Source organism: Lonchura striata, chromosome 3, assembly GCF_050655825.1.
Source record: "Lonchura striata isolate lonStrDom1 chromosome 3, ASM5065582v1, whole genome shotgun sequence".
NCBI lineage: Eukaryota > Metazoa > Chordata > Aves > Passeriformes > Estrildidae > Lonchura > Lonchura striata.
The window spans coordinates 92,508,784-92,536,275 of NC_140705.1; the positions used below are offsets into that span (position 1 = coordinate 92,508,784).

At 47.8% G+C, this 27,492-nt stretch overlaps 2 protein-coding genes and 1 non-coding gene across 6 annotated transcripts; all 3 read left to right on the forward strand.

Annotated features, from left to right (window-relative positions):
• Positions 1 to 4,178: 4,178 nt before the first annotated feature.
• On the forward strand, positions 4,179 to 7,714 carry PET117 (PET117 cytochrome c oxidase chaperone). The gene is made up of 2 exons (XM_021540250.3): positions 4,179 to 4,331; positions 7,565 to 7,714. Exons 1-2 carry the CDS (start codon positions 4,236 to 4,238, stop codon positions 7,712 to 7,714), a joined length of 246 nt encoding a protein of 81 aa, XP_021395925.1. The 5' UTR covers positions 4,179 to 4,235.
• A 253-nt stretch (positions 7,715 to 7,967) lies between these two features.
• Positions 7,968 to 26,772, forward strand: KAT14 (lysine acetyltransferase 14). 4 transcript variants are annotated; one of them, XM_021540247.3, is made up of 10 exons: positions 7,968 to 8,223; positions 10,566 to 10,684; positions 13,854 to 13,975; positions 15,611 to 15,792; positions 16,301 to 16,720; positions 17,594 to 18,165; positions 18,675 to 18,811; positions 19,293 to 19,468; positions 22,384 to 22,574; positions 25,006 to 26,772. In XM_021540247.3, exons 1-10 carry the CDS (start codon positions 7,968 to 7,970, stop codon positions 25,177 to 25,179), a joined length of 2,349 nt encoding a protein of 782 aa, XP_021395922.2. In that variant the 3' UTR covers positions 25,180 to 26,772. The 4 variants fall into 4 exon arrangements, with proteins under 4 accessions (XP_021395922.2, XP_021395923.2, XP_085433200.1 ...); XM_021540248.3 differs by having other exon boundaries at positions 16,304 to 16,720; XM_085577074.1 differs by lacking the exon at positions 25,006 to 26,772 and adding an exon at positions 20,298 to 20,474 and having other exon boundaries at positions 22,384 to 22,519.
• LOC116183528 (U1 spliceosomal RNA) lies at positions 22,068 to 22,223 on the forward strand. Its single transcript, XR_004148160.1, has one exon. It is a non-coding gene; the product is annotated as a U1 spliceosomal RNA (small nuclear RNA).
• Positions 26,773 to 27,492: the final 720 nt, after the last annotated feature.

Sequence of the window (27,492 nt, forward strand, 5' to 3'; positions counted from 1 at the left end):
TTGACCGCTGAGGGGCTCAGAGCTGGCTTCAGCACCCATGGGTGCCCCTGGCCCCTCCACACACACCCAGATGAGCCCTCCTCTCCCTTCTGCCTTCATGGCTGCAGCCCAAGAATCCCCCCTACCCATGGGAGAGCCCTGGGAGGGTGTGAGCTGGGGTGCAGCTCATCCTGCTTTGGGGGCCAGGACCCCCCACACCTTCCTGCCTTGCTGCAGTGTGACTGCAGAATTACCCTGCCAACACTTTGGGGTTCCGTGCACAACGGTTTTGATCTCCCAGTGCCTTTTACAATGATTTCCAGGAGAGGAAAAACCCAGCCCTAAGCCAGTCAGCACCCCTGCCCTCAGTTCTCAGCAGCAGCCACGGGCAAGGGTCTGTACAATTGCCACCAATATAATTATTACGTGCTGGGGTTGCATCCTCTCCCTGCTGCACAGCAGGCAGACTTTGGCCTCTGCCCGCATTTCATCCCCCCCTCTCACGGGAGGCACTTGCAGGAGGGAGCCAGGCTGCACTCCCTGGGCCGGGTACCCTCTGCAGGACCTCAAAATGAGGGGCAGGGACCAACCATGCCATGGGGAAAGCAGGGAGGGATATGGTGGGGAGGTGGCATCCAGACCCTCCTCCTCACTCCCTCATGCTGGTGATGTCAGGGAAAGAGCGTGGGGTGTCTGGGGGCCCCTTCCCCTCCCCCGGCCAGGGCAATATGAGGTGCTGGTGCCCGGTGGCAGCCCCACACCTTAGTTGATTTAGCTGGGGATGACCCGCCGTGTCCTTGGGGCTGGCTACCTAAGGTGCAATCACACAAGCCTGGCTATAAAACCAGCAAAGGCTCCGGTAGCAGCTGCCGGGAGCTCCTGCCCTCTGGGCTGGGAAGAGGAAATGCACGGGGAATTTAAAATCCAAAGTAACTGTTTCACAGGCTGCCCTGCAAATGGAAGGAAAGTTTCAGCGCTCCTTGCTCTGAATCTTGTCATCTCCCCCCCGCCAGTTTATCTTTACTCCATCATTCAAATCTCAGGACAATCAGATTTGCTTCCTTCCAGCTTCCCGGGAAGAACTATCTGAGGGCCCTGGGGCTTGTCTGAAATGGCAGGAGCAACAAAATTCATCCAAATTGCTGGTGAGGACAGGTTCATGGAGCTTCTTTCTGTACAAGTGCTGAGGGGATAAGTTCCAAGGGCTTTCACTTAATTCATGCCCATCAAAAAACAAAACTCACCCAAGCCAGGCACACCTCCACCTGCCTGGAAAGGAGTCTGACCTGGTCAAAATAAAGCATTTTTAATACATACACTTAATGAATTCAAACTATTTTTGGAGTTTCTGTGCACAGAGAAACCTTCAGTCACCCCTCTGAATTGCAGAGGAGGGACACAAAAAGTTACCATTACAATTTTTTCCTGTGCATATTGCACTTTTGAACAACCAACAACATGACCCTGCCAGCAAATCCTAAAGAAACATTTCCTGCAGTGCCAGGGTGGCTGCACCTGGACCATCAGTGCCTACACCACCACAGGCAGGTCCGCCCCTGTTGCGGAGGGACGGGAATAATTCCGTTTCTCAGAGGGGAAAAGGTATCACTGTGAGATAAAAGTGCCCACAACATAGCGATTAGTTCTTTTTGCTGCTATAATTAGCACTGCCATAAGGAGAAAATCAATGCTAAGAGCAGCAGGCACAGCCTGCTCCCCTCCTCAGCTCTGTCTCTACCCCGAGACCTTGGCAAAGCTGTGCAGGCGCCCACACCCACACTCGTCAGCCACGCTCAGCTTCACAGGGCAAATGGAAGCTTGGGTTAGGCTGAATTCAGGTTTTGGGTTTTTTGTCTTCTTTACCACTGAGGCAGCCAAGCCCCTGTGTCCCAGTGGAGAGCTCTGTGTGTGTGCGAAGTCCCCCGTGTGAGCACACACACACACACACACACACACTGGGAGGGAGGGAGAGCTGCCTCTGCAAAGAGGGAAGGACAGCCAGCAGCTCACCAGAACTCTGGGAGAAAGCTTTGTGAAAAGCTTTGTGAAAACATACCTCTAGGATGGTTTTTGAAATAGTTGTTATTATTTTTTGTTAGCTTGCAGTTTGATAAGAGAGGTTGGTTCCTCACACTGCACAGGACAAACGGAGCAGGAGGGGACTGTGGTTCAGGACTAAAGCTGGAAATGGGCTGTGCTTGAACTTTTCTCCCTCCCCTTCCATATCTTGCAGGGGTTTCCTTAGGCTTCAGTCCTTTTTCTTTTGCCACTAAGGCAAGCCACAAGTGAGCAGCCCATTTTCTGGATTCTCTGGTGACTAATACAGGCTTGAGCTGACACTGCCACCCCTTCTCTTCACAGGATGCTACCTAAAGTGACATGACCCAAAGCCTAGCCAGAACTGCTCCTCATCCATCAGAACGGCTGGAACAGGGAAATAAGCATGGAAGTCTTACTGAGCCAGGGCCTGCAATGCAGCCTTATCAAAGAGTGCCAAATGCCTGTGAAGGAGCGTAGAGGGTGGATGAGGCACACAGGGGTTGCACAAGCTGAATTTTCTTTGAAATCCAGGATAAAAATACTCCCTAAGGATGGACTGCAGATGTTATCCGAGATCATTATCCTGATCTGAACTGTTTGCCCAGGGAAAAAATGGCCTTGAGCTTTCCAGTCTCCTTCAGGTGTGACCCAACCCTTTTCCGCCTGGCGCTCAGCCCCACCTCCATGAGCGGCTGCGCCTCTATTCCCGGGCCAGCAAAGGAGGAACCGGGCACTGGAAAGAGGGCACCAAAGCTCTGGGCATAGGACAGGTTTCAGCAGCAGAGAAACCCTCCTGATCCACCTCTCCCTCAGCTTAAGCCCATGCTCTGCCTATGTTTGGGAGTCACATGGACACAGCCACCAGGCTCGTGTTCCTTGGGCTGAAATCTTATTTTGTGTCCTTCTGCCCACCAGCAGCTGGGAAGCTTTTCCCCAGCAGGAAAACATCTCCTGTTTGTGCACATCCCGTCTGGGCACTCCTGCCCTCCCACCTCTGTCACACCACTTCCCTGCCCCTGCAGCTGGGCTCTGAGAAAGGAAATGGACTTTTCCAAATGGGCTTCTTCCACGTTGTGGCTGCTGCGAGGTTTTAAACCAGATGCTAATCTGTGCTTGGAGAAGGTCCCCTCTCACCCCAGAGCATGGAGAGGGGGCAAAGCAGAAGAGCAGGGTCACAGCGCGGAGCTGAGCCCTTCAGCGAGGCCCAGAGAAGCAGGAACACCTGAACCAACAGGGCAGAAACTGAGATGGTGAAAGCCAGCCTGAATGCTCCCTGGAGATTCCAGCCCCTCCAGGGTTTAATGGCAGGCCTGGGTAGAGGCACTGGGGGAGCTGAACCCTTCCCCAGTGCCAAGGGATTGTGCTGGCTGCCATCCACCAGGCTCTTGGCTCAACCCAGTTTTTGGCACTCCAGTGGCCTTGGACCCCTCACAAAGACTTGTGCACAAACCCTAATGACAGCAAAGATACCAAGAGCACAGACATTAGACTCGATTGAAACATAATCATCCCCACTAATTTCACCTTTTATTTTAATCACGCTCATTCAGCAGAGAGATGGAAAAGATTATAATGAGGAGGCATCAGCCTGACGTGTTTGATTTCCCCTTCCACTGCAGACAGGGCTGGGGATGGAGCAATTCTGTCTTCAGAGCACGAAAAACTGGCAAACACGGGTCTTAAGGCCACACACTGAACAATGAGAAGAAACCAAACAATTGAAAAGCAGCTTTCTCCAGCTGCTTCTCTCATGCACTTCGGGATTTCTGGGTGAGGAGAGCGCAGAACCGGTGGTCTTCCCTCGACAAAACCAGAAATGTTTCTTGCACGCACAAGCAACCTCCTTTTGTTGGCGCTGGCCGGCAGGAAGCTCCAGCGAGCATCCCCGCCGGGAACAGCCCGGGAGACACGGCACAGCTGGGCACACAATCCCAGCGGCGCTGGGAAACAAAGGCCCGCTTTCAGCAGCCCATGGCAGAGCTTCTGGCCAGCAGGGTGCGGGTGCCCGGCCCCGGAGCGGCATCTCCAGGGAGCAGCACACCCAGGGAGCGGCGCACCCAGGCAGCGCCATCTCCAGGGAGCCGCTGCCCGGCGCCGCCGCGCATCGGCGCTCGGCTGCTCCGGCCTGCTCGCCGCGCTCGGCGCTCGGCCGGGGGCGGGGCGCGCCGCCTCACGCCGTCCGCGTCCCCGCCCGCCCGGCGCTTCCCCCGCCGGCCATGTCGCGGGGCTCCCGCCTGGCGCTGGCCGTCTCCGCGCTGCTCTCCGCCGCCACCGTGGCGGCCGTGCACATCCAGCAGCGCCGGGAGCTGGAGGTGAGTGCGCGCCGCGGGCCGCGGGGGGGAGGCGGCGAGCGGGGCCCTGCCCCGGCCCTGGCTGCGGCCCCGCCCCTCACCTGCCGGCCCGCCGGGCCCCGCCCCACCTGCGGGCGCACGCGGAGCCCCGCCCGCCGCCGGGCCCCGCGCCTGAGCCCGCCTGGCCCTCACCCCTCCATCCCTCCCCGCAGCTCCTTGGGGGGCTGCGGGCTCTGTGTGGGCCCAGCCCGGCTCCCAGAGGCCGGAGCTGCCCCTGCCCAGCGCTGCCTCGCTGGTGCTGCCTCGGCTGCACTGCTCCCCATGGTGCTCCCTCCACAAGCCACCCCTTCTCCGCGTTTTCCTGCCTTGGTGCCTGTGCTTTTAGCTCTACCAGCTCTACCAGCTCCCTAATGCTGTCCTGTGCGTTTCTCTTCGGGGGCAAACAGGAGCCAGGAGCTCCAGGTGAGGCTCTCTGGAGGTGCTTCCTCTCTCCAGCAGCCAGCATACAGGGGAGGGGGGATGTGATCTTGCAGCCTCCAGCCAGTGCCACCCCCCCGGCAGTGTTCCCAGTGCTCTCCCCTGGCTGTGGCTGTGCTGTCCCACCGGTGTGCCCTGTTCTTCCTCAGCCCCACAAATGCACCCTGCTGGACGACAGACAGCCCTGTGCTGTGCCGTGCCCCTGCTCCCCTCTTGTTCTGCCAGGGCAGGCACAGTGCAAGCTGTCAGAAGCACCACGAGATAATTGATCAGGGCGGTTCTCTCTGCTATATTTACAAAAATCAGGGAATTCCTGGCAGGTAGCCTGTGTGCCAGAGAGCCCTCAGCCAAAAGGTGTCAGGTGACCATGGTGAGTCCTGAAGCAGAGCAGTCCTGCCTGGGACTAAAAGCTGTGTGGCTGTGTAAAGCTGTGCTGTGTGGGCAGTGAGTGCGCTGGTTTGGACCCTGCTGATGAGCCCAGGGTTATATGAGGGCACACATCTGATCCTTCTCCACTTACATCTAGAAAATGCACACAGAAACAGCCTGTGTTTAATGACACTGAGGCAATCAGAAGTTACAGAACACCAGAGTTCAACCTCCCAATCCATAGCCCAGCTCAGCTGGCTGTTGCTTGGCCTTTATGATACATTCTATAATTAGAGGATTATATTTTCTCCCCCCCCCGAGAGATTGTCTCTATCAGTGCTTGAGAGGGATGGAATTTGAAGGATGAGACTGGTCTGGGTAAGGAAAGAGGCAGGTTTGTGTGAGCAGGAGTTGGAGAACACTCTGGATTATTGGGATAGTGGGGATCCTGGAGTGGTCACCAGCAATGGCTCTGCACTTGACAGAGCTGATGGATGTGCTGGGTAGATCACCTAACATATTTTAGGTAGATCACATCACATTTTTGTAGCTGGCTGCTCTCTAATTCAATGTGCCTGCCTTGAGGCACTGAGGATCTGGCAGGAATAGCTGCTAAAGGCTCCTAAACTAAACTAAACTAAACTGCAATTAATGGCAGCTGTACTTTGAACATGTGCTGCACAATAAACATCACCCTTGGGTGTTTCAGTGGGACACCTAAACTTCCTGGATCTTTTTGACCCAAATCCTTGGCTAATACCTATTCAGAAGGGTCAAGGCTCAAAGTTTATGTTTTGTAAATTAAATCAGATATTTTCTTTTTATAATTATTTGTGGCCAAGTCAAACAGTAGTGGCTTCATGTTCAACAGATCCAGTTATTTAGGTAACATCATGGAAATAAATATTGTGGATGTTTTACACTCCCGGTGTAGAGATTATTTCAAGTTTATCTTTACGCAGATTAATAAACGTTTGACTTTTATTAATTGATGTGCCAGGCCCAGAGTGATTGAAGCTTGCTTTTCATGCCTGCAGAAGACAAGCAGGGCTAACTTCCAAGAGTAGAGGAAGATGAGGAGATTAACTTTTTCATAGGTCTTTGTCGCTTGTGGCACTCAAATTCTAAAGGTGTCTTTTGCAAAGTGTGCATTTTCAAAGGAAATACATCCACCACCTGAAAGATTGCAGTGTTTAGTGAAGGAAAAAGGATTGCATTCTTGGTGCAGTTGATCAGTTACTTTGTATCTCCACACATGTTTATTGCTATTAACTAATAGTAATGTAATAATGAGTTCATGAACTTTGTGTTCAGTTTCAAATTATTGATTCGCAGTAATCCGTAATTACAGTAATTCGTAGCCTGAATTCAGTTGGTGGAAGCTGGTGGAAAGGAATTGGTTTTATTAGATTAAATTCTGGAGAGTTTTGATTACTGGCTGACATATGTGTCTGTGCATTTTCTTAAGATAAAATTATTTATTAAAACGTTTCTGTTTTGATCTTGACAGGAGAAATGATTGCATTTTAAGTGTGCAGTCATTGGCATGCTAGGTCAGGAATAAAGCTGGGTGATAACTTGTCAAATAATAGCCACAGACATCCTCTCAAGTGACTTCAGGGTCAGCTTTCAAATAAAGTATTTGCAGGAGCATTTTGGCATCATTCAAATGGGTCAAATAAATTATTGATCTTTCACCTAATTATCAAAGTATTGATGTGAGTAAAAATATCTAGGTAAGAGAGAGAAGCATATGGAGGAAGCAGCTGGGATTTTCATAGTGCTTTTTACACCCATTGAGAGGTTGAAAGCTGCTGGTGTTGTGTTGCACGTTATGTATGTATTTATATATGTGTTATATATTTACATGATTTATAACAAACATTTTAGGTAATGGGGATATTTGTGAAGCAAGTGCCTTGCTTTTTCAAGAGTTTGGCACAAGCAGTCTGTGGGTATTTTTTTAAGATTAAGAATGAGCAGAAAGAAGCAAATGAAGACACATGCCAGTTTTTCTTAAAATAGTTTCCAATTTGTCACAAAATTGCCTCCAAGCAGAGAAGTTTTGAGCTTATTCTGATTTGGTAAAGTTTTAGGTCAGAGATGACATGATTTTTTCGATCACATCCATCCTGCATGACACGGGAATTACAGGCTCCTAGCATTTATTTGCTAAAAGTTGTGTCACTTAGTAAACCAAACCATTCGAAGTGAGCATAAGTAAAGCACATATTGGTGTAGCGATCCTGGATATTGGCTCCCGAAGATTCCAAGTACGTTGAGTTGCTGTGGGAAAGCCCCTGCCCAGGCAGCAGAGGGAACAGCCTTGCGGGAGGGGGAGCTTGGGTAGGGTTGGTCCCGATCAGCATTCCCCGGGCTGTGATAAACCCTGTCCTTTGTGTTTCCAGAGGCTGCGAAGTGGCGTGGTCAGAGATCTCGAGCGTCAGAATCAGAAAAAGGAGAACGTTCGCCTGTTAGAAGAGCAGATTGCTCTGACAAAGCAGCTCATTGAAGAGAGAGACAAGGCGCTAATGGAGAAACCTTCCCAGCAGTCCTAGGCGGGGCCTGGCGCCTTAGAGGTTTGATTAAAGACGTCTGAAGGTCATTTGCATCTCACTTCTGGCCGATGTTTTAACAAACAGAGGTAATCTGTGAAGGACTGGTTGTTTTGTATAAATTATAATCCAGCCTCTGCAGCTTTAAGGCAGACAAAAACCCATTTCGTCCGTGATTGGTACTTGGACTGTGGAGGCTTGGCCCGCATCCGAAGCTGGGGAGGAAGAGCCCATCGTTGGGCAGGCTCCCTCTAGGATGGCCAACAACGTTCACATGAGTGGGCTGCTCAGCCGCCACGACGATGAAGCCACCAGGACCTCCACCTCCGAGGGCCTGGAGGAGGGCGAGGTGGAAGGGGAGACTCTCCTGATTGTGGAGTCCGAGGACCAGGCTTCCGTGGATTTATCGCACGACCAGAGCGGGGACTCCCTGAACAGCGACGAGGGTGAAGCGTCCTGGATGGAGGAGATGTCCTATTACTGTGAGAAGTGCCAGAAGTGGATCCCAGCAAGTAAGGCTGCCCGTTGTGTTCTTTTTATAATTCTTCATGGCCAAGTCAAGCAGTAGTGGCTTCATGTTCAACAGATCCAGTTATTTAGGTAACATCATGGAAATAAATATTGTGGATGTTTTACACTCCCGGTGTAGAGATTATTTCAAGTTTATCTCTATGCAAATTAATAAACGTTTGACTTTTATTAATTGATGTGCCAGGCCCAGAGTGATTGAAGCTTGCACATGCCTTTCATGCCTGCAGAAGACAAGCAGGGCTAACTTCCAAGAGTAGAGGAAGATGAGGAGATTAACTTTTTCATAGGTCTTTGTCACTTGTGGCACTCAAATTCTAAAGGTGTCTTTTGCAAAGTGTGCATTTTCAAAGGAAATACATCCACCACCTGAAAGATTGCAGTGTTTAGTGAAGGAAAAAGGATTGCATTCTTGGTGCAGTTGATCAGTTACTTTGTATCTCCACACATGTTTATTGCTATTAACTAATAGTAATGTAATAATGAGTTTATGAACTTTGTGTTCAGTTTCAAATTATTGATTCGCAGTAATCCGTAATTACAGTAATTCGTAGCCTGAATTCAGTTGGTGGAAGCTGGTGGGAAGGAATTGGTTTTATTAGATTAAATTCTGGAGAGTTTTGATTATTGGCTGACGTATGTGTCTGTGCATTTTCTTAACAAAAAGTGGGTGTTTGCAAGGTGTTTGTGCTGTCCTGTTTCGCAGCTTATTAGGCTGTTCCCTGTCCTGCTCCTGCTTTGGTGGGTGATGCTTGCTGGCAGGGGCTGTGTTAGACACTTCAGTCCAGGAGCTGTGTGTGCCCAAAGCTGGTGCTCTCTCTGAGGAAGTCAAACTGTCTTCTTTAATTAATAGAGAACATTAAAGTTCAGAAACGTGCCCACCCTTACAATTCTTGCAGCTTTTTAGGGGCTTGGGCCAATCGACCTGACCTCTGCTCACAAATAATGACCCTTGCTGTAAAGCTCTGGGGAGGAAAAGGACTTTGTGTGTTACTTTTTCCCCTCCCTGTTGATTTGTCACATCTGTGGAGTTTATGGCTGAATCTCAATCTTAATGTTTTCCCAATAATCTGAATTTAAATTGGCTTAGAAACTTGCCCAGCCTTCAGCAGCCAGCTCTGGGGGGTGTTAGGAGCAAGCCGCAGAATTTGGTGCCTCTCATCTGGCACTTGACAAAAATATATATGCTGTTAGCAGTGTAATAGACAACTTTACATTCTAAGTTCTGGATTATCTGATCTATTATTACATCCAAGAGCCAGATATTGCTAAACACCAGTTGGCTTTGGTTTTAGTGGGGTTTTTTTGTTTGGTTTGATTTTGTGGTTTTGTGGGGTTGTTTTTTTGTTTTTGGTTAGAAATAACGAGCTGTTTAGGTGGCACCTGTCTCGCAGATATGTCAGAGCTGCCCTTTTTGCCTTCTTAGAATTTGCCAAAATTTATAGTGTAAAAATCTCCTCTCAAGGCATGTTAGTAAATGTTTTGGTGTTAATGTAATGAAACCAGCACCAGACTATTAAATTACTATGCAGTAAAAGGAAATATTAGCTTGAAATGTATTAATAAAAAAATGAAGCAGTTAAATGTAGCATGAGCTCTCTTGTGCTGGAGCACTTGATTTAACACTCATCTTGTTTTATTTTACAAATATGTTCCTCTCTGCAGTTGCTGTGGAACAAATGCAAGGAGCAGAAAAGGCCAGTTACAAAGCAATGGTAGCCACATTTACATATGTACAGAGTAAATGAGCTGTCAAAGGGAGATACTGTGCTCTTTCCTAATAATTCAGTTCTAGGGTGTTCAGTTGTCTCATGTGAAAATGGCCAATGTGCTCAGGCAAATAATCACTTTTTTAATTAGAATTGCCATTTAGAAATTATCTTAATCTACCAAGTGTTGGGAGTTTTTCCTCCATGAGATGCAGTTGCAACTTGAATTCTGCAATTCAGTATGGAAGCAGGGTATCCATATTTTAAAAATAACACAGTAAAAGAGATTACATCCTTGTAGAGAAACATCTTTTGAGTGTGACTTTCCAGAGACGCTCTAGTCTTAACCTTGTTTCCCTGTCCTCAGATGTAATTTTCAATTGTTCATGTCTGTGTAAACTCCTGGTGAGTTTAGAAGCCTGATTCATATAATCATTTTTCCTCTGCTGTAGAAACATGGAATTAGAGCCTGTAACTTTGGGTGCTTGGGGGTTTACAGGTGATTCTGTCATTTTTGTTCAGACAAACCTGATCTTGGAAGAAATCCAAATTTCCTTTGCAGCACTTATTCCTATAAAAGGGCCAAAAGTTTGATTTTTTTAACCTTTTCATTTTAGGTCAACTGAGAGAACAGCTCAGCTACCTCAAAGGAGATAACTTTTTCAGATTTACTTGCTCTGATTGCTCAGAAGATGGGAAGGAGCAATTTGAACGTCTGAGATTAACATGGCAACAAGTAAGTGAAATGTTTGTGCCAGTAGAACAGCCGTGGGACTTTCTGAAATTGTTGGTTGTTGTGTATATGCTACCTGGAAAAGGAGGCTTGGGTATTGGTAACAAAGGAACATTTGAATGAAATTCAGAAATTAATTAGCTGAGGATTGCCTGCACATGAGAACTTCAGCATTTGGCAAGGAAATTGAAAGATAATCAGACAAACCACATTCCTTTTCTTCTTTTTTTTTTTTTTTCCTTCCCCTTATGTTGCTTGTGAATTCATGGCTTCAAGCAGGTTTGGAAAAGCAAAATAAATGCAATTTGGCTTCTAGGTATGAACAGTTTTTTGTGTCTATAAAAATGTAAAACTAGTGAGGTGGCAACATAGAAACAAAACTTGCCAGCTCCCTGGGTACAAAACTCCAATCTGGCTGCTTGTGCACTAGCATCAGTCCTTGCTGGAGTTCACGGTTCCAATAATTTTCACACCTGAGCAATCAAAATAAAAATCTGTTTGGATCCTTTGGGCCCATAATAGTGTGTTGTCTCATAGAATATCACAGGATTAGCTAGAATGGAAAAGACCTTTGAGATCATCAAATCCAACCTGAGACCTAACACCACATGGTCAACCAGACCATGGCAGTGAGTGCAACATCCAGGCTTTCCTTAAACACCTCCAGGGATGGTGACTCCACCAGCTCCCTGGGCAGCCCATTCCCATGCCCAGTCACTCCCTTCTGTGAAGAAAGTCTTCCTCATGTCCAGCCTAAACCTACCCTGGTTCGGCTTAAGATGTGTCCTTTCATCCTGTCACTTGTTGCTTGGGGAAGAGGCTGAACCCCCACCTGGCTGCACCCTCCTGTCAGGCAGTTGTAGAGAGTGATAAGGTCTCCTCTGGGCCTCCTCCTCTCCAGTCTAAACACCCCTAGCTCCCTCAGCTGTTCCTCATAGGATTTACACTCCAGATCCTTCACCAGCCTTGTTGCCCTTCTTGGATGTGCCCTAGCACCTCAACATCCATCCTAAACTGAAGGGCCCAGGACTGGACATAAGGCTTGAGGTGCAGCCTCACGAGGGCCACATACAGGGGAAGAATCACTGTCCTGGTCCTGCTGGCCACTAGTCCTGATCCAAGCCAGGATGCTGTTGGCCTCCTTGGCCACCTGGGCACACTGCTGGCTGGTGTTCAGGCTGCCATCAGCCAGTACCCCCAGCTCCATTTCTGCCTGGCCTCTCTCCACCTGCTCCATCCCCAGCCCCTAGTGGTGCAGGGGGTTGACTCAGCACCTGCTCCTGTTAAAACTCCTATTGGATTTGGCCCATGGATCCAGCCTGTCCGGGCCCCTCTAGATGGTGTGGGAGGCTTTGCTGAAGTCCAGATAGACAAAATCCGCAGCTTTCCCTGGATCCACCAGGCAGGTCACCTGGTCATAAAAGGAGGTCAGGCAGGAGCTGCCCCTCCTGAATCCATGCTGTAGCACTCAAGATGATCTGTTCCATAACCTTGGCAGGCACTGAGGTCAGGCTGACAGGCCTGAAGCTCCCTGGATCCTCCTTCCAGCCCTTCTTATGGATGGCTGTCACACTGCCCAACCTTCAGCCATCAGGTACCCTCTGGTCAGCCAGCACTGGTGGTAAATGATGGAAAGCAGCTTGGTGAGCTCTTCTGCCAGCTCCCTTGGCACCCTAGAATGGATCCCATCTGGTCCCATAGACTTGTGAACATCTAAGAGGCTCAGCAGGTCACCAGCTGCTTCCTCCTGAATAACAGGATTATTATTCTGCTCCCTGTCCCTATCTACCAGCTCAGGAGGCCACTTGTCCTGAGGACAAGCTCTCACACTGTTGAAAATACCAGTCTTGTTGGTTTTTCCTTGATTCTTACTCATAGGCACTCAGCCTTATCGTCATATAAGCTAATTTGGAACACTGTAACTCCTGCACTGCTTTCTCATGGTGGCCAGTGCAGGAAAAAGGTTGGTGTAGGTAGGGGCTGTGATGGCAGACTGGCAGAGTTTCACCAGGTTCCAGACTGGGAAAGCAAAGGCTGCTGGCATTGCCCAGGTCTCTTCAGAGTGCCATGTGGAAGGGGCAGACAGAATGAAAATGGGTGAGGAAGAAAGCTGTGACCACCTCCCTGGGCTTCCAGCAGCCAGAGTTGCTGCTGCTGCTGGGTAAGTGGAATTGAGAGAAATGGTCAAACGAACTTACCTGAAGCAGGAAGAATGTGGACAGTGATTTCTGGATTTTTTTTTAGAGTTTGTGGCCTCAGATCCATATCTTTAGCCAGATGAAAAGAGAATTATTTTTGACATCCTGAGACACTGTCTCACATGACTTTAAAACCCATAAAATCCTAGTTATCAAACTGAGAGGGGTTGTGAGGTAAAAATAGGGTGAAGGAGACATTAAAACTGTCCATATTTCCTCATTTTGACATCTTTGACAATGCATCCCAGAAAGCCAAGGTCCACTGTGAGGAGACCCATCTCCCTGTGAAAAGCAATTTTCAGACTTCTCTGAGGATGAAATGCAAGTCATTATTAGAAGTAGTGCCAAACTGAGGCTGGGTGATTGTTGAATGATTGTCCCAGATTGGCTGACTTTAGTTTTGTTCTAATAAATTAATTGAAATTAATTAAGGAAATGTAATTAACCGTTGTTCACCTAGGATTTACTTGAAGGAGGTGAGATATTTTCCAGACCTGCCCTTGAGTTTGGGTATGTAACAGATCAGAGTGAGTTTGATTGTGAAGTGTGTGAAGGACCATTGTCACAGTGTTCCTGATGTATTGGATAGCAGGATTACTTGTGACCTTTTTTTTTATTTATTTGAAAGACTGTTTCCCTACCTCCACATCATATTCAGACTTCAGCTATACTGTAATTCATTTATACAACAGCTGCACAATTCTTGTGTCTCAGCACAAACCTGCATAACTAGGCAGCTTGTTATTCCCCTGGGATGGAGAAATCTCTGGAAGAATGTGCATTTAACAATAGAAAGACAAGAACAGGCAGCACAAAACCAGAAAGAAGATCGATTGCAGAAGTTGCCTATGAGATGTTGCAAAAATAAGATATTTATGAGAGAGCAAAGATCTCTGTGTGTGTGGCAGCTGTGGGGGTCTGTTCAGCAGAAAAAGCAGAAGGGATTCATTTGTGTCCAACACTTTCTGTTCCAGGTTGTCATGTTGGCAATGTACAACTTGTCTCTGGAAGGAACAGGCCGCCAGGGGTACTTCAGATGGAAAGAAGACATTTGTGCTTTTATTGAGAAACACTGGACTTTCTTACTAGGGAACAGGTAAAGACATGATACTTCCCTGAGGGTCTGGTTGGTGAGCCAAAGGGATTAAAGCCTGTCATGCAGATGGACAAAAATCCTGGTTAATTTGGTGGCATCTCTGTTGAGTGATAGAAAGGGAGGATTTAATATTGAGAATCTGAATGCAGGCACTTGAGAAAGAATCAGCATTTCTTACTTGGGAAAAACAAACCAAGGAATGTCACACAAAAGCAATACAAATGCATGTATAGTGGATTATTTCTTATCTTTCTTTAGGCAGCATATGGACCTGCAGAGAATTGAGTTTTTCTGAACAGTCACAATGGATGGGCTGATCCTGGTGTTGCAAATTTCAGGGACAAAAATGTTTCCAGCAAAATTCCTTGGCGTTAAAGTTTGCAAGGACCAGGTTCTTCAAGAAGAGCTCAGCCTCACCTTTTAGATTATTTCAGATCTTAATGAAATGGCTCTTACATAGTAGGTGTTAAACAACTGAAACATTTTTCACACTGTCAGGGTAGGAGCCCATCTGTTAGAGGGCAGCCTTCATTTCCCAGGTGAGCAGCACATTTCTTCCGAGCATGCTGAAGCTGTCAAACCCAAGCCTCACTGTTAATGTGTGTGCTGTGAGGGAGGAAAGAAACTGAGCAATCCTTGGAAGTTGTAGATTTTATTGACTTCACAGCTTCTTTTCTTCCCCAGGGATTTCTCTGTTGTAAGATCTGGCCTTTCTTCCTAAACAGATTTGGTATTTGGCTTTGCTTTCAGTGCTTGTTTGTGCCTCCTTGCTCTGTTCTCAGAAATGTTAGCATGTCCTCTCTGGAAGCCACAGGGACCCTGACAGGAGGGCAGCTGGTGGCCCATTGTCCCTCATTCAGGGAGCCAATGCTCCCGGGGTTTGCTGCTGCCTTTTGAGACTTGCCCTGGGAACTGGGCACTCCTTTCTCTGATTAAAATTCAGAGAGTGATTCCTGGCCTCAGATACAGCCTTCCCACTTGCCTGGACAAGCCACTGAAGGAACAGAGACAGCTGAATTGTGTGTGTAGTGTACAAACTGTGCAAAGATCTTCCTTGGTATATTGAAGTTTAGCATATCCAGATTTACTGTAACACTCCAGACTTTGAGCTGCAGCAGCAGGGTTTGATCCCCCACCTTTGAGGTTCAGTACCTCAAGGTGTGTAAGGGCAGCATCTAGGCAGCAGTGAGCATCAACTCAGCCAAGCCTTGGCAAGTACAGAAGTTTCTGTGTGTGGGGTTCTGCAAAGGCAAGAAGAAACCCTGAGATTCTGGGCAACTGAGGTTAAACTCTGTTCCATGAACCTGACTCTCCAGAGTCCAAGGGAGTACCTCAGTTATTGGCTACAGGGGCAATTCTTCAGTATTTCTTCTCACGTCTTCCCTAAGTGACATCTTAGTTGCCCTGTCACCAGTTTCTAAAGGGACGAAAAATGCTAAGATGCCTAGTAAGAGTGCACAGCCCAGCAGAGGGAAAGGTTTAAATGAAGGTCCCTGCCTCCAAGGGACCAAAAAAGTGCTTCAGGAGTAGTTCAGCGATTGTGTGTCAGTGCCTCTGGCAGAAACACTCTGTCCAGGATGGGAACACAGCTGGTGAGTGGGGACCTAACCCTTGTTTTCCTCTCTCCCACCACAGGAAAAAGACCTCAACATGGTGGAGCACAGTTGCTGGCTGCCTCTCTGTGGGGAGCCCCTTATTTTTCCGCTCAGGGGCACAGGAATTTGGAGAACCAGGATGGTGGAAGCTGGTTCATAACAAGCCCCCAACACTGAAACCTGAAGGAGAGAAGCTGTCAGCATCTGCACTGAAGGCAAAAGGTAACTGTCCCCAGTAGTCTGTCCTCACTGGGCCAGAGCTGGGGGACATGAGAAAAGTTCAGTTAAAAGCAGTTTGTGTGCATGGAGAGTTCCTTAGTTTTGTTCTGCTGTAATGGTTGACTGAAGAGAACTATGGTGTGTATGCTGTAGTGTGAGAAGTCTGTTATATTTTATTAACTTTTCCCATTGTGCTGACTTACAGGGTTTTGAGGCTTGTGCAGAGTAGTTTTGGTTGGGTTTTTTTAGCTGAAATCTACAATTTTCCCACTTTTCTTTACCCTGAGGAATGTCTTTTGTCACTAGATGCAAATTTTCCTCTGTGTGGAGGAACAAAATTTGGGCTTTAACGAGGCTTTAGTCATACACTGGCTTAATGCTACATGTCCCAGAGTGAATTTCTTGGTCACATTGAAAACCCCATCTTTTAAGCTCTGTAGTCAATGTGGTTTTGACTGCACGGTGAATCCAGTGATTGCAGGAGCTCAGAATAAGCGAGCATCCTCTTTAGCAGCTTCCAAGCCCCCGCTGGACCCCATCATTACCGTGGAAGGCCTTCGGAAGCGGGTGAGCCGCAATCCAGTGGAGTCAGCCATGGAGCTGAAGGAGAAGAGGTCTCGCACTCAGGAAGCCAAGGACATTCGGAGAGCCCAGAAGGAAGCAGCCGGGTTCCTGGACCGCAGCACTTCCTCCACTCCCGTCAAGTTCAGCAGCCGCTGCCGCCGGCCCGACATCGTCCTGGAGAAAGGAGAGGTCATTGACTTCTCCTCCCTGAGCTCGTCCGACCGCACGCCTCTGACCAGCCCCTCTCCGTCCCCGTCCCTGGACTTCTCTGCTCCCGGCACTCCTGCCTCGCACTCGGCCACTCCCAGCCTGCTCTCGGAAGCCGATCTCATCCCGGACATCATGCCACCACAGGCGCTCTTCCATGGTATGGGTCACCATGGCTTTCCTTTAGTGATGAACTGTGTGCAGTTTTCTAGGAATGTATTTTAAAAAAGCTCCCGATGAGCTGCAGGATCCTTTTAGGATAAGATGAAAAGTAACTGGCAATATTCTGTTGTCTTAGTTGAGTGTGAGAATTGACTGGTTTTCCATAGTTATATCACCAGCTTCTAAGGCCAGAAGAAACCCCTGTTTTTGTTTTCGGAGAGATCCTGAATAAACAGTGGGTAGACTTCATGCAGCAACTGCTGCACCACTCAGCATAAGCATGTCAGTGCAACACAGTGACACTGTTATGTAGCAAGTCTAGTTTTGTCTCAAATGTTTTTCATGGGAGAAATTTTATACCCATGGTAATACCCCAGTATTTTATAAGTTTGACTGTGCCGATTAGCAGATGCTAAATTTCAGTGAGATTGCAAAGCAGCAATGCAGTCTGAATTCTCTTAGATCCTTAAGGAGCCAGTCCTCTGGGTGACAGGAAGAATAGTGAGAGTGTGCTAGCTGAAGATACAGCTCACCACCTTGACTTTTTGATTTCCCAGTCTTTGGGAATTTTCAGCAGCTTAACATTCCTCAAAGAACATAGGCTTGCAGCTCAGGAGGGACACTGTTTCCAGATGCCAAATTACAAGACACTTTAGGAGCAGGATTGATTCTGTGTCCTGAAATTGGATTCTTTTCAGCATCTCCCATCCAAAATCAGGAGATCTGGCAGTACATAGAAAATTAAATGTGTTGGGTAAACCCGCAATATTGTTCCTTAGCAGGAAAATGCTGTGACAACCATTTTTGAAATGGGACTTTGAGGTTTAAATTATTTTTTCTTTCCTCTGGACTATTTTGATCTGTTTCACAGATGATGAGGAGATGGAAGGAGATGGAGTCATAGACCCAGGAATAGAGTATGTGCCCCCTCCCAGTGGGACAGGTGGTGCTGGCACCATCATAGCAAGCAGGAAAAAAGTGAAGACAGCTGAGCAGATCAAGCAAGAGGTGGAGAGTGAAGAAGAAAAAACAGAACGGATGGAAGGTGACAGTGAAGATCCTGAAGAGTTAAACACACCCTTGCAGGTGAGAGGACGAGACAAGGGGAAGTCACAGCTGGAGAAAGATGCTAAACCCAGAGCTCCCAAGCACACCTCAGTTAGCATCTATGAAGAAAAGCTGCTGCTGAAGAGACTGGAAGCCTGTCCCAATGCTTTGAGCATGACCCCAGAGGCCCGGAGGCTGAGGCGCAAGCTACTGGTCAGGCAGGCCAAGAGGGAGAGAGGACTCCCACTCTTTGACTTGGACCAGGTTGTGAATGCTGCATTGCTCCTGGTTGATGGGATTTATGGAGCTAAAGAAGGTGGTGTCTCCAGGTCTCCAGTAGGGCAAGCAACATACAGAACTACTAGCCAGGACTTCAGGATCTTGGACAGATACCAGGTGGGTGTTCCCAAATCTAAGTTTGCTTTTGGCACTGGTTGTTTTAAAGCTTTTGCTGCAGCCAGCAGTGTCACATTGAGGTTATCTGACTCCTGAAGTGAAAAGGATCATGTGAACAAGACTCATTTTGGCTTGGGGCTGTGTCCCCGCCAATGCTCTCCTAAGTCCCTTTCTTCTTGTGACATGCTGGTTCAGCACTGCTATCCATCAGTGTCAGCACCACAAATGTTGCTGTATTTGTACTCCAGCCCTGCCCAAATGCTGGTGGTAGAGGCCTGGAAGTACCCAGACAGGTGGGTGCTCTTTCATGTGTGTAGGAGGGAGATGACTTGCAGCACTTTTAGGCTTGGGCATCAAATTTGGGAGTGCCCAGCAGAGTCCAGAGGTGGTACCACTGTGGTCCAATCCACCCTGTCACACTGAGAGGCCCTTACTCTCCCTCCATTCAATTCCCTTTTTAAATCACTGACTGACCTTCCTGCAATTGTGCATTTTTTTTGTGCATGCAGACAGTGCTGCCCACCACGAAGGGATACCGCCAGCAGACAACCAAGTTTCTGTACCGCCTGGTAGGCTCGGAAGACCTGCTGACAGACCACAGTATTGTCAGCCCTTACACCTCCCGTGTCCTTAAACCTTACATCAGGTACAGAGGGTCTGAGCTTGCTCTTGGCTTGTGCACCGCCAGCCCACGGAGAGGACACCTTTCTTGGGCAGTGCTCCTCACTTCTCCTCAAAGTACAACCCAGTGCACCATGGTAACCCTGAAGGGATAGCGTTTGATTTAGCTGAGTAGTGAAACGGATTGCATTGGGAAGGGGAATCTCCAAGAGGGGGCAAGGGCAGACAGGGCATTGCTGCAGCCATTCAGTGCAAGTTGCAGCTGCTCTTGGGTCAGAACCGTGATTTCCTTGTTCATGCTGTGGGTCTGGAAAGTGTCCTGACCTCTGGCACAGGGGTGTTTTTGCTGAACTGGAGGCTGCTTCCCCATGTGAATGGAAGACTGTTCTTTATTTTTCTAAAGTTGAGCATGTCAGAAGATATTTCATGGGCAGTACCCATTTAGCTGCAGTGGCAGTTCTTGTTGCTCACTTGCTTTTTGTGTTTCCTTTTCACGTTCCTGGCAGACGTGATTATGAGACAAAGCCTCCAAAACTCAGGCTGCTGGCAGAAATCCGGGCGAATCCACACAAGAATGATATCAACTGGAAAGCTGAGCCAGAAGCACCCATTGATTACTGCTATGTTCGCCCTAATCACATCCCCACTATAAACTCCATGTGCCACGAATTCTTCTGGCCTGGTAAGATTCTTCCAGTGCTTGGGTTTCCAAGAAAGAAGTGGTATTGTTCAGAAAAAAAATGTTCTTGGGCAAAATTTTGCTTCAGTCTGGCTGGTTCTTAGAAATCCATTATCTGATGTTACAGGAATGTATTTGAGGTGGAGGCTGGGTTTGGTGTCTTTGTCTCTTGAGATCGCATAAAACTGGGCAATTAGGCCCTAATTAGCACAGCACTTACAAAAACAGTTTTATACCAGAGATTACTGTTCATTACCTTTCTGAGAAGGTTTCTTCCTAGCAGCCATGAGCTGGATATGTCAGAATGAAAGTTGGGAAGTCGTATGAGGCATGGCTGAGGTCACTGAGTCTGTTCAACCTGGAGAGGAGGAGACTGAGGGGAGACCTCACCATGGACTGCAGCTTCCTCGGGAGGGGAAGCAGAGGGGCAGGCACCGATCTGTTCTCTGTGATGACAGGACTCAATACACAGCTCTGAAGCTGTGCTAGGGGAGGTTTAGGTTGGGCATTAGAAAAAGATTCTTCACCCAGAGGGTGATGGGCACTGGAACAGGCTTCTCAGGGCAGTGGTCACAGCTCCAAGCCTGCCCCAGAGAAGTTTGGAAAACGCTCTCAGGCACATGGTGTGATTGTTGCAGTTGTCCTGTGCAGGGCCAGGAGTTGGACTCCATGATCCTTGAGGGTCCCTTCCAACTCAGCTTATTCTGTGATTCAGTGAATTGCTTTTACAACTGTGGGCTTTGCTGTGTTTTTTTTTTCTTCAAGCCTCAGTATTTACAAGGTGTGGGAAAGATTAGATTAGTATTTTTCTGTGTCATTTCTGGAACTGCAGGTTCTTTGGGGACAATGCCTGCCCTTTCAGGAGGTGGTTACAGGGCTGCAGTGTTTAGTTCTTCTGAGATAATAACAGGGATGTTCATCTGCTGCATGCATCAGCTTCTGATCAGCAAACAACGCAGCAGACTAATTTAGAGAAGGCCAGTACAAACAGTACACACCTTTATCCCAGGTAATTGTTTGCTTTTTGTTTGGATTTGCTGATGGTGATTCAGTAGGGCTGTAGTTCAGCAGTGCCCATATCTTGCAGTCAGGATGAGAGCTCTTTTTGCTACTCATTATGCAAATTGCACAGTGTGGGGGGAAATAACCTGGCACGCCTTTCCTTTCAAGCTATTTGAGAGTTTGTGAGAGACACTTGCAATCCCAGCAGAGGCTGAAAACCGCTTTGTCATAGTCTCTCCTCTCCTGATAATGCATTTGAAGTTCTGGCCAAGTTGGGTTGCACCTTCATTAAGTTCTTCAGGACTCACCCTGTTTTATTTAACATAGGGAGCATGGGTGTGTTCCACACAACTCTGAACTGTTCTTTATTAAATCAGAAAGCTGACACCCCTGTCAGTCTCCAAACAGGAATGCCAGTATTTTCCATGGTGAAAAAATCCTGATGCTGGGATACGATTGTTGCACCTTGGTTCTGTTTATCAGGAGAGGGAAGTGAAGAACTGATGGAGGATGTAAAGCCTGGCTGCATAGGGTTTAGCTGGTACAGCTTGGGGGTGGGAGGCAGGGATATGCAACTGGGTGAGCATCATTAAAGCAGTGCTTAGTTCTTGTATCCTTTCAAATCCTTCCTTGCAGACCTGTTCTTGCCTCTCCCAAGGCAGAACTAGGTTTGCAGGTAGATTTTCACAGTGCCTTGGTGCCCTAACGGGGCAGGGAGTGTCTCCAGTGGTAAGCCATCCTGAGCTAAGCATCTTCCTACAGGAAAAACTGCACCACTGCAGAGACACCAGCGCCTGGGGCAATGAGTGCTCTGTCCAGACACGCTGCAGCCTTGGCTTAATTAACATAGCTGCCTATTGCCAATCGATCCCTCCCACGTCTTGCTCCACCCAGCTTACTCTACAGCAAGAAAATAACTCATCCACTTGGTGCCTGGTGCCTTGTGAAGCCTTGCATCTCAAGAGTGATTACTGGAAAACATAGTCTGCTATTTTGTTACCTTTTGTTCCAAATACATTGCAATTGCCAACCTGAGGCTGAAGCAGACTGAAGCAGACGTTTCTGGCACATCTCTGTGTCTTGCATCTAATTTAGGGTTTGTCCACACAAATTACCAAGCAGTCAGTCTTCTGTGCCTGGAGCTGCACTGCTTGGTGCTGACAGGCTGTGTGGATGCTCTAGGACTGCAGCAGCAGGGTGATTGGGCAAGGTAACAAGCTCATGGTCTCTTCCTTTTGTCCAGCCTCTGACTCACAGAAGCACCACTGCCTGAGAGGCTACTTCATCTCCCAGATTAGAGAATTTGCATGCTAAAAGCAAGTGTTGGAAGCTGTGGTCAGGCTCTCAGTGCAGCTCCAAATCAGCTGTGTATGTACAAGAGGCAGCAGTAAGAACTCCAGGCAAGGTGGAGGAAAAAGACAGGAACCATAGCAGGCAATGCTACCAAAGCTAAAGCCCAGTTTCATGCGTGCTGCTTCTGAAGAGAGTTAAGTTTCAGTTTCATCCTTGAGTCATTTGAAAGGAAATCAGCTTTCCCTGAAATCCACTCAAGCTTCCCTGCTAAGCAGATCTTGTTTTGTTGTATCATCTTTTCCCTTGCAGACTTACCTGGCAGGGGAGGCACCAGGATCAGGCAGCTGGTTTTCCCAAGGCAGGGTTCATCCCCTGCACTCTGGGTGTCCTGACCCCTGGGATTTCCCAAAATGCAGGCTGCATAATTTGTAGTAACAGAGGACTACTGTAGCAGGGGCCTTGGACTATTCTATGATGCTGTGATCTCTTGCTATCGCAAATTTGAAATAAAGGTAAAAAGAAAGGATTGAGTATTTTTAAAGAGCCTGAAACCCTTGGAATCGAACAACACTTTTCTTTTGGTTTGCAGTCCTTCCAACTGCTGTTTCTCTCTTTTTCCCTAGGAATCGATTTGTCAGAGTGCCTGCAGTATCCAGACTTCAGTGTTGTTGTCCTTTACAAGAAAGTTATCATTGCCTTTGGCTTTATGGTGCCAGATGTGAAGTACAATGAAGCTTACATCTCTTTTCTGTTGGTGCACCCTGAGTGGAGAAGAGCTGGGATTGCAACCTTCATGATTTACCATCTTATCCAGGTAATAAAATGAAATCATCCTGTGAATCTGCCAGAGAACCAGCTTTCACTTCTTCCTTGTGTGCACACCTGCAGATATTAGAGAGTAAGAATCTTTTTTGTGGATGTTTATGGGAGGAAATAGCTCCTGCTTTGGAAGTTAAAATGTGTTTAGGAAAACAACCATCCTGGTCACGTCCTCAGAATTAGAGGACATGCACACTTTAGCTGTCTTGGGGTTAACTCTGTTCTTCAGTGGTCAGTAGTTTATGTGCAAGGGATACTATAAGTGGGGGGTTTAAGGAGAAAATGAAGTACGAGTGAGCAGGGTCAGTTAGAATTATTGCAGCTTTCTTGACTATACCTGGAGGTTTATTCCATGCATTAAATCACTTACTGATCTCAGTCACTCACTTTCACTTTTATACTCTGGTTCAAATACAGCTGAGTTAATGATGAAGTGTTTGCGACCTCATTTGTTTAAACTGGCTTGTACTGGGCCTTGTTCCACAGCAGTACTTGAGAAAATTCATCTCAGCTATCTAAACAGGCGATATTAAAGGAGTTAAACTTCATTAAATCTCTAAATGAATACTGTTATTCAAATGGCCTTAATTCCACTGACTTTCTTGAATTAAATTGCAGTGAAGGCAGCTTAATTGTGACTAAGGATGCAGATACATGTCTTTTACAGAGCCCAACTCCACAGATTTACCACTCCCTGAACTCTCTTGGCAGACCTACCAATGGGAAACGTTGTATTCAAGATGAGCTTCACTAACAAAAACTCACTATTGAAACTGTTTTATCCTCCTCCTTATTTGGCTAAAGCAAGGTAGGGAGTGCTGGAAGAGCCTTGGGGAAAGTGATCCCTGCTTTGGAAGAGCACTTTGTGCTCCTGGGCTGCCCGAGGGTGACTTTGCTACCTGCACAGCTCTGCAGTGCTGACACAGGCCTCTATCAATATCCTGTAAACTCACCCCTTGCTTCTCCCAGGCAGCTCTGTGTCAGGTGTTGAAGGAAATTGCTCTCAGCTCAGTGTGTTGATGTGAGATGTCAGCACCCAGTGGGAACAGGCGCCAAGGTTTGCAGGGATCCAGCAGGTGGACTCTCAGAGACTTCCCTCTCCAGCAGAGCTGGGGTGCTGCAGTCAGCCACAGAAAATCCTCACACCTTTTTGTAGGATGTATCACATCAATTAACCTAATCCTGCTTGCATGGAATTCCCTGTTGAGAAAAGCCAAGCGGATTTGAGAGATTTGAGTCTGATTAGGCACGCTAGCAATGAGAGATCAGCACTGTATGTTTGGCACACATGAGGTTTGTTTTGCCATTGCTGGTTTTCTGACTGTGGTAGGAGGGGTCTAGTCCTGTGGGATAATGGTGGTTGTGACCTTCTGTTTCTCAGTCTCCAGGTTGTAGGTGCTGCTTTGCAGCCTGCTTGGGGTTTCTTCTCTGGAGCTTGAGACACTTTGATGCTCTGCTTGGATGCAGAGTAGATTGCTGACTTTGGGATCAGTGTGCTGAGTTTGGGGCTGAATTCTTGAGAGAAGTATAACTTAACAGGAAGAAGGTTTGATGCAAATAGAGGTAGCTGGTTTTGCTGTCAAAATTTATCCTCTCATGCATCTATCCCAGAGGAATAAACTGCATTTTCTGAATGATCTCATTCAAATTTTCTTCTCCCCAAAACAGCTTCCAATTACTTCTTTTTTTCCTTCCCTCCTTAAATTCCCGAGAGTTTTCCTTTTGAATGTATTATCTTGGAGATTTCCTAGAGGGTATTACTGTTCCCACTTTAGAGTTACGATAAACGCAATATACATGGAATGTTATTAAATCACTCGATGAAAGCAGAAAATAAATTATTTCAGCATCTTAATCAGAGTGTTGCTGGTTGGAATAGTTTAGGATTTCAAGGTAACTTCAGCCATGCTATTATTTCCTGCCTTCTCAGGAGGCAAGTGGTGTGCCCTGAAGGATGGGAGAGGAGCTGGGTGGGATAGGCAGGAATTCCAGCGTGACAGCACAGAGGTGCTCAGGCAGTCCCAGAGAGCTCAGCTCTGTTTGCTGACAGGGAGGAGTGCAGAGCCTGATCCTCTGGCATGTTTTGTCTTTTCTTCAGGCCATTGTATTTGAGATTAGGGCTGTACACCAAGATTATTTCTAATTAACAATTACTCTAGTAATTTACAATGAGCAGATGACAAATTATAATCCCAAACCTTTCATTGTCAGAGAATCCACGTTTCCCAGAAACAAAGGCTTGGAGGAGCAGCAGCAGCGCTCCCTTGGCTGTTGCTATGTGTGGTAACTCTGGTGACTTTTCTCACATTTCCTCAGTACCTTGGTTCCCTGAGCTGATGAATCTCCTCACCTCCGCATTCCCCCAGAGGCTGTCTTGTTCTCTTGCAGTGATTTCTCCTTTTTTCCCTCTCCCCCTCCTTTGGCAGACCTGCATGGGCAAGGACGTCACCCTTCACGTCTCTGCAAGCAACCCTGCTATGCTGCTCTACCAGAAGTTTGGATTTAAGACCGAGGAGTACATTTTGGATTTTTATGACAAGTATTACCCCTTGGACAGCAAGGAGTGCAAGCACGCCTTCTTCCTCAGGCTGCGGCGCTGAGCTGCGGGAGGGGTCTGGGGAAAAGCCCAGTCCATCCAAAAAACCCCCCCAGCTTTTGGTGGAGGATGTTGGCTGCCACAGGAGAGCTGGAACACGCTGGTGTGTTTATCCTTAGGACTTTGGATGTCAGCAGTGAGATGTTGTGTGGAAAGAGGATTGATTCCTGTGCTCCAAGGGGAGAGGCCTGGAAATGCCAACTAGGATACACTGAAACCACTGGAAAATTGAAATTCCTTATGGGGAATTTTTTTGCCCCTGTTACTTTAGAGAGCCTCATTAGCAAACAAAAATACCAAACAAAAAAGTGTTTTTCACTTCAGAGGGGCTAAACCAGAGGTTTTTTGTCTCTGTTTTTGTTTATGAGCAAAAATGAACACCTAAACTTAAACCATTCAGTGTTTTTGCAGTTTGATTACTTTGTTAGGAACTGTCTTGAGTCTGTGAAGAGAAATAAGATATTGGTGCCTGTAGCTGGATGTTAACTTTAGAAAAGTTCTGCACATGCCAGCCAGAACCATAGTCCTGGAACCATGTTTCAGGACTGCTGAAGAGTGTGTTCATTCCTGTTATCCCAAGCACAGGGCTCAGAGGAGACACCTTTGTTTTGCTCCTTCCCTGCTGCCTTCCCTTCCCCTCCTTGCCCCGTGCTCAGTGTGAAGGTCTCGTGGCGCACAGTGTTTTGTGTTCAGGAACGGTGTCAGGTGGGTTTGTGTGTAGGCAAGGTAGGACACCACAGCTGCCAAGTCAACTCTTTGGAATCTTTCCACTTCCCTGCTGGTTGTTGGTCTGCAGATCACTGGGCACGCCTCTAGCCACAGAGCAGCCTCACAGGCTCCAGCACCCACCTCCTCCTGCTACAGGCGCTCTGGCTGGAAGAAACCCAGGGCAAAAGTCAGCGGGGATGTTTGAAATGCAGGCTCTGGTTTGTAGAAGCATTCTGCTTGCAGCCTGGAGGGAGGAGAGGGCAGAGGTGGCCCAGATCTAGTTCTTGGAAGCACCTAGGCTCACCTAGCAAAGAATAAAGAGAAATGCCTAAGAATTAAAAAATAGAATCCTGAACACTTTCTCTGGTAGTGGCTCTTGTCCTTTTCCACAATGTAGCAGCTTCTCTTTCTGCCTGCCTTTCAGTGCAGATGAACAGAAAACTGCACTGACCAAAGGTCAGGCTGTGTGTTTTAACTACGGATCACATCCATTGGGATGGTCCTTTTACATCAAGCCCACAGAGAGCTACACACTAAATGTGACTTTTGTCCTTAATCTACTGTGTGTACCTGTTGGCTACCTGACTAAAGCAAGAGTTGTTTTAGTAACTACTTAGTGAAGTCTTCATTTTGGTAACAGAGGAGAAAGGGACAGAAAGTATGTTTTTGTGTAGCCAGTGTCCATCATCACCAACACAAAACCAACCAATGGTAATGGAAAGGAAAACCAGGCCAGCCAAGGGTTGTGTGCCTGAATATCCATGCACATTTCTGCCTGTTTAATGACTGTGAAAATTTTCAATGTTTTAATGTTATAAGTTAGCTGGACTTCAAAAGAAAATAAATATATGTCTTTATGAGTGGAATTAAAGCCCTTCTGTTGGAGTAATTGTTAATACTGTTTGTTAAGGTGTCTTTCCATCATCTTACTTCATTAGAATCTAGCAAACTCCAGTATGGCCCGAAGAGGATGTGTGTGGGCAGCTGACCAAAGCAAGAAATGCATTTCCCTATGGGCACCCCCAGAGAAGGTGCACACAGGCGGGCCTTAGCAAGCTCCTCCTTTCCAGACAGAATTAGGAAATAGAAAGTAGTGTGAAGAGGATGACCAGTTTTGCATTGTGTTCTCTAAGGTGACCGTGAAGATTTTGGGGACCATGTTGCTCTGTGGCTTTGCCAAGTGACGCTGTTACAGCCCTATGTCACCTGCTGAGCTGCAGCCAGCTTGTTTTATCCAGGTCCCTCGTTTAACCCCAGATCCTCAAAGGCAGTGAAGTGATCCTCGGGGCGGGAGCCATGGCTTTGCAAGGGGTGAGGTTCTTGTAAAGTAGCGAAGGAAGCGGACCAAGGGCGTTCCCGGCGCTGTGCTTCCCTCTCGTGCCTCGGGAGCCCGGCCGCTCGGTCACCGCGCTGTGCTGCGCGGCGCGGCCCCTGCGCGCTTCCCGCCGCTGGGCAGCGACCGCAGCGCCGGCGGGAGGAGCCGAGCACGGCGGAACAGAGCGCGGCCCTCCCGGAGGGCAGCAGAGCCCAGGCGCTCGCCGAGCTCCGGCGGGAGGAGCCGAGCACGGCGGAACAGAGCGCGGCCCTCCCGGCGGGCAGCAGAGCCCAG

Coding starts and splice junctions, on each gene's coding strand:
- PET117 (XM_021540250.3), top strand. CDS start 4,236: ATGTCGCGGGGCTCCCGCCTGGCGCTGGCCGTCTCCGCGCTGCTCTCC. Junction 4,332..7,564: donor AGCAGCGCCGGGAGCTGGAG/GTGAGTGCGCGC, acceptor TTGTGTTTCCAG/AGGCTGCGAAGTGGCGTGGT.
- KAT14 (XM_021540247.3), top strand. CDS start 7,968: ATGGCCAACAACGTTCACATGAGTGGGCTGCTCAGCCGCCACGACGAT. Junction 8,224..10,565: donor CCAGAAGTGGATCCCAGCAA/GTAAGGCTGCCC, acceptor TTTTCATTTTAG/GTCAACTGAGAGAACAGCTC. Junction 16,721..17,593: donor ACCACAGGCGCTCTTCCATG/GTATGGGTCACC, acceptor TCTGTTTCACAG/ATGATGAGGAGATGGAAGGA.